The 6,000-nt window shown below is 58.2% G+C and overlaps 1 protein-coding gene across 7 annotated transcripts in view; it reads right to left on the reverse strand.

The window, feature by feature from the left end:
* The window catches only part of COL27A1 (collagen type XXVII alpha 1 chain), a 135,131-nt gene extending 130,557 nt beyond the window's left edge, over positions 1–4,574 (reverse strand). For 3 of the 7 annotated variants that reach the window (XM_037027331.2, XM_037027330.2, XM_037027329.2), the window contains exon 1: positions 2,612–3,145. In XM_037027331.2, the coding sequence (XP_036883226.2) occupies positions 2,612–2,673 (62 nt within the window). In that variant the 5' untranslated portion in view covers positions 2,674–3,145. Of the gene's footprint in view, positions 1–2,611; positions 3,149–4,314 lie in introns of those variants that run through there. The other 4 variants (XR_005063758.2, XR_005063757.2, XM_017648729.3 and 1 more) reach the window with 3 other exon arrangements.
* Between the last annotated feature and the right edge of the window lie 1,426 nt (positions 4,575–6,000).

A 6,000-nucleotide genomic window follows, 5' to 3' on the forward strand; every position in this document is an offset into this window, starting at 1 on the left:
CTTGGCTCGGCAAATGCTGGCCTCCAGAATGTTGGGAGACCAGAGCACAAGGGCCAGACTGGGCAGGAGGCAGCAGAAATGGGAGCCCCACATTAGGGAGCCTGAACTTTGAGCCACAGTCTGGCCACACAGCCCTCCAGGAAGGGAAACCAGGTGTTCCTCTTCCCTGCAGAAGGCCCTCTGCCAGTACACCAAGTGTGGCTATTCCTGGACCACTCGGCTGCCAGAACCTGCAGCTGGTCTGCAGCTTTTCCTCCAGCCTAGTACCTAGGGACACACAGGATTTCTGAGACCCATATCAGCTGGAACATCACTGAGCACTCAGAGCTGAGACCCAGGGCATTAAACATACAAGGAAAGCAACCCTGTGGACTTGGCTTGGCTGTGTTCCCCTGGGGTAAGCTGGGAAGGATGTTGAGCAGAGGGCCACAGAACAGCAAAGGAGCATGGACCTGTGCCACCTGCCTCCATGGGCTTGCCAGGCCCCATGTGCCCAGACAGCCATGCCCATGCTCCTTTCTTCACACCTTACACCTCTTCCGTGGGAACCCAGACAGGTCATCTGTCTGGACAGGATGCAGCCCAGAACTTTCCAGTTGACTCACATATCCATTCAAGATGAAGTGAATAATAATACAAATTAACAGCTGCCATTTATTGAACACTTACTATATGCCAGGCATCCTTTTAAGCCCTTTACAAGAATGGTTCCATCAATCCTCACTAGCTATGAATTAAGATGCCCATTTTATGGATGAGAATTCCCGGAAGCAGAGAGGCAAGCAGCTTGCTCAGGCTGGTAGGCCAGAGTCAGGATTCACACTAACCCCTCTGCCCTGCAACCTGCCTCCTGCCGGTGTGTGAGCCTGGAGCATTTTGCTTCCGACCCATTACCACCACCTGATAAGGCACTTCAGTGTGCCCAGCCAGGTAAAGGTGGAGTGTGCTCAGAGACGGACAGAGAGAGGGTTACATATGGAGGGCAAGGGCAGCCCCCCATCCCCACCCCACCCCAGTGTGCCACCAGGGAAGTTGACAGCTATTGAGTTGAGCTTTGAGGAATAGCAGAGTATAGGGAAGCACGTGGGAGGGGAGTGTTCTGAGCACAGGAGAAAAGGGAAGGAAAGAAGAGGCCAGGGATGTGCTCCAGTGTCAGGGAGCCTGGCGTGGGAGAGGTGCAGAGGAACAAATCAGGAAGGCAGGGTCTGGGACACTGTGGCGGAGGGGGCGGGGAAGGCAGCAAGACAGAAGGCAGAGGCTGGGTCTCAAAGCAGTGTGACTGCCCACTTGCCCAAAGCTTGGGCCCCACTATGGGGTGCTCTCCTGGCACTGCTCTTCTGCCCAACCACTGGCATCTGCCTTGGCACTGGGTCTCCTGGAGAAAATGAGTCAGCAGTGTGCTTACTGGTGCTGTGTGTGGGGTGTGTGTGTATGTGTATGTGTGTTTTGTGGTAGGGGGTGGGGGAATCTCAGCCAGCCTGCTTTTTCCAAGACATGGGGAAGAAGGGGGAGCTATCATCCCCCTGATTCCAGCTCAGAGGGGGCAGGGCATGGTGGGGTAGGGTGGAGCTACAGCCCTGACCAGCCTCTTGGGAATGTTCTCTGATCCTGGGGGCAGGACAGACAGGGAGCAAGTTCTGTGCTTCACTGGGCAGTGAGCGTTAAGCCACAGTCCCTAGGGCCCTGAGGGGCTGCTCCCAGCCGGCTCACTCCCACACACACCCACAGCCAGTGCCTCTATCCTGCACAGCTCACAGTCTTAACAACTACTCCACTGGGAGTCTCCGCTGGGGGCGGGGATCAACATGCAGCCAAGGGGAAGACAGTTCAAGGAATCAGTCCCGGGGCTCCAGCTCTGTGGCAGCCCCTCCCTGGAGATTCCCTGCCCTCTGGCTCTGGGTCTCTGGATGTGCACAGTGACTCGATGATGGCTCAGGGCACTTTCTGCGCTGACATGCTGGCTCTCACTTTTTCTCTCACACACACAGGAAAGCGACAGGAACTGGGACACCTCCCCCACTTCTGCCCCCCACAGAAGCAGGGAAACACTGAGATATACAAACCCAACAGACCGACACAAACGCAGAGGTTTCCAAAAACAGGGGACGTGCAAAAACACACAGACACTGAGGCAGGAGCAGAAGCCAGAGACCCGGAGACCTAGAAACTTGCGGACAGTTTCACAAAAACAGAGAGAAACAGAGACTTACAGGCTCGGGACCTGTAGACACCAACACCGGAACACACCGAGACAGCCAGAAATGGAGACCCTTCCTCCCCCAAGCATCCGAAAGCCCCCCCTCCGCCCCACGCCGGCTGCTCCAGGCGCCACCACCCACCCCCAATCCCGACCCCGGGACTGGCTCAGCGCGGACCCTCCCCAGCTCGGCCTCTCGCCCCAAGGCGGGCTAGGCGGGGCAGGGCAGGCAGCGCTCGCCAACCCTCGCTGGGTCGGGGGCGCAGCCCGCGTTAACCCTTGGCGGTCCGCCGCGCAGGGGCGCAGGAAGCTGACGCTCCTCTGAAAGCGTCCGGCGCGACGGGGAACCCCAGCCCTCCCCGAAGCCGAAGCACCAGGAAGCCGGGGAGGGGGCGTCCCCGAGCTCGTACTCACCCCCGGCGCGCCGCCACCGCCGCCGCTGTGCCTCGGGCCCCCCGCGCCGATCCCGCTCCCATGGCGGGCCCCTACTTCATGCTCCCGAGCCCGGGGGGCAAGAGTGGGCGCGCCCCATGGGGCCGCCAGCCCCCCGCGCCGCCTCTCCAGGCCGGCTCAGAGCGCGCGACCCCCCTTCCCGCAGCGCAGCCCGGCGCCCCGGGGCGCCAGAGCAGGCAGGCAGCGCGGCTGGGGCCCCGCGGGCCCCCGCACCGGGCCCATGGTCCCAGGAGTCCGGCGCCGCGCTCGCCCCTGCCTCGCTCTTCTGCTTCCACCGAAAAGGACGAAGAAGCAGGGGGAGAAAGGAGAGATGATCAAACTTTTGGAAGCGGGCTGCTGGCGGTCCCCGGAGGCAGAGCGGGGCCGAGAGAGGGCGCGCAGAGGGCGGTGGAAGCTGCCTCCCCGCCGGCCTGGGGGAGGAGAGGAAAGGAAGGATTTGGGGGAAATGAAGGCGATTTAAAGTCTCGGCCCGCCGTGGCTCTCCACCTCTCCTCCCCACGCTGGGCCGCCCTCTGCTGCCCCCTGCTGCCCCCTGCCGGCCGCATCCGGGGACACAGCCTCGGCCGGCCGGACAGTCCCTCTGAGACGCCCCTACCCACCCACCCTGTAAAGAGGGAGAAACATTCAAAGAAAGGAGAGAGTTGGCTATGGCTGCACAGCGAGTTGGCCAAGGCTGCACCGAGGGATGCTCACAGTTCGCAGATTTGGGACTTCTAGCTGGTGACACTCGGGGTCCCGGAGTTGGGGAGCGGAGATAGAGGAAGAAAGGGAACAGAAAACACTGCTGAAAGGAATCCAGAGTTCCAAGGACAGACCTGGTACCAGGACTCAGTGTCCAAACTCCCAAGACAACGACAGCCAGTGTCCTACCACACACACACACACTCACGCACACACACGCACACACAGTACACACCCCTTTTTTCCTCCCAGATTCAGATCGCTGGCAGAACAGACTTTCCGGGGTATGCAGTGGATGGGCTGTTTTAAATGTTGGTGACCATCTTCTCTCTTCCCTCCCCATTCAGTACGAAATGGGACTTTAACCCCCCCACCCCAACCCCCACTCCACCCCCTCCACAGCCCTTCCCCAGAGTTAACCAAAGACTCCTCAGATCCCACACAGGAGCGCAGAACTGCACACCTTGAGCCCTCCGCAAACAACCCGCAAAGTCGCACACCCACCACCCCAGTCCGAGCCCTGGCATTAAAACTCCCTCCGCCTCCACCTCCACGACTTGTTCACGGGTGCACGCACACACACTCCCGCACACATCACACTTACCCCAAACCCAGACACACGCTCAGACTTATTCACACACGACCACAGCCACGCACTCCTCCTGGACTCACACACACACGTCCTGGGAGTCTGGACTCCAGTGAACACCCGCACATACCCAGACACGTGCACACTAGTGCACACGCATACAAATGCACACTAGCTTAGAGCCAGATCCCCTTCAATGTACGCACCCGTGCATACGACCCCAAGGGCACACACTCGCGCGCGCACACCCTTACTTGCATACAGCTCTCTGCTAGTGCCCACTGCACGCGTTGCACAAACGCACTCATTCGCCGCACGTGTACCCTTCTCTCCATACGCGCGCACCTGACACACACCAATTTCCCCAGAGCTCCAGGAGCCCTAGGGCACTTACTGGGTCCCTAGGTGCGAGGCTGGACGGTCGGTCCTTCCTCGGGCGCCTAACGGCATTTGTATTCATGGGTCCCCGCAGCCCCGGGCGCGGGCGCGGGGGCGGGGGTGCGGGGTCCCCTTCCCTAAACTGGGCGCTGGCGCTCGGAGCGCAGCGGCACCGGGAGGGACATGGGCGCGCGGGGCTGCGCCGCCGGCCCGGTCCGCTTGCGCTGGAATTTCGGCCGCTCTGTGCCCTCGGATTCCGTCGCGGGCTCCGGGCGCGGGGGGCGGCTCATAGGTGCACTGGCCGCGGCGCCCGCCGAGCCTTTTGAAGTCTCCGCTGGGGGCGGGGAGGGGGCGCTGAAGGCGGCCTTTTAAACGGTGGCTGCATGCGGGCTCTGTCGAGCAAGGTGTCTGGTTTCAGCAAATTTTAGGAAAAGTCTCAAGCCGAAGAGGAGGGGGCGGGGGCGAGGGGGTGGTAATGCAAGAAAGAAAATAAAGCCGCATAGCTCTGAGCTGCTTCCTGCAGGGGGCAGAGCACCCCTGGCTGCCAGGAGGGAGGCTCAGCTCCAGGCTGGGGAACCCACAGGCGGCTGGATGGAGCCTGGAATCACCACACCACCCCGCATCCCCAAGTTGAACAGGAGTTCTTAACCGCTACGTGGACGAGCCCCAGGGGGGTGCAGGAACACCCGAAAACTACACAAACTGTGCATGTTTAAGCATTCTTCTGGGTGAGAGGGGCCATTGGTTTTCCCCAGGCTCTCAGAAGTTCTCGGCTCTGGGAAGTTTAAAACACACACACAGCTGACATTTTTTGAGCTGCATACTTTGTACTAATGGCTCCTAACCTTATTTACATTTTTTATATTAATTTTGATATTTTTAAAGTATTACATTAAAATATTATGTATCTTGATCAATTAGGGGTTTTTTGGCACCCCCTTAGACATAAAACTCCATTACTGAGGGTTTGGGGCATCCCCCAATATTTGCATCCTCACTTGCCTCATCCTAGCCAGGTGCTGCACTGTGCTATGTGCCCCTGTTTATGGGAAGCCTACTATTCCCACTTACAGGTAAGAAAGCTGAGATGCTGAAAGAGTAAAAGTAACTTTCCTGAGACCTCTAAGCTGGTAGATGGTAGAGGTGGGATTTGAACTGAAGAAGTCCGATTTCTGGCTTTTGCAGCTCAACATGATCCAAATCTTAGCTTTTAAGGGATCCTGAACAGATCCTTGCCAGCCTTCCCAGGTTGATGTCTGTGCTGGAGCTCCATTCTGTCTGATGTCTGGATCCAGGCTCTGGGCAAGCTGGAGTACTTCAAGACCTTGTCCACGCTGTTTGCCTTAGTCCCCCACCGTTGCTTTTCTGCCTGTTCACAGCTTCTGTGCTTCTAGAAGCAGCTCAAAGCTCTGTGCCACCCATACCCATATTACAGCACACATCATATGGTGCTGTCATTGTCAGATCCATCTCTGTTTCTCCACACACAGCATGGAGCCTGGGACACAATAGAAGCTCAAACCATTAATAATTTAAATGAATTTCTTTGACTCCTACAGTGTGCAGACCCTTGTACAAAGCTAGGAGAAAAGTGTCTACCACTCACTATGGGAGTGAAGACAAAGAAGTTTGCACAGGTCTCTGCTTTCTGGGCACACACACAGCTATAATGTGGACAAAAGAAACACATGCACAGAAACTT

The sequence above is a fragment of the Manis javanica genome, chromosome 2, assembly GCF_040802235.1.
Source record: "Manis javanica isolate MJ-LG chromosome 2, MJ_LKY, whole genome shotgun sequence".
NCBI classification, from domain to species: domain Eukaryota; kingdom Metazoa; phylum Chordata; class Mammalia; order Pholidota; family Manidae; genus Manis; species Manis javanica.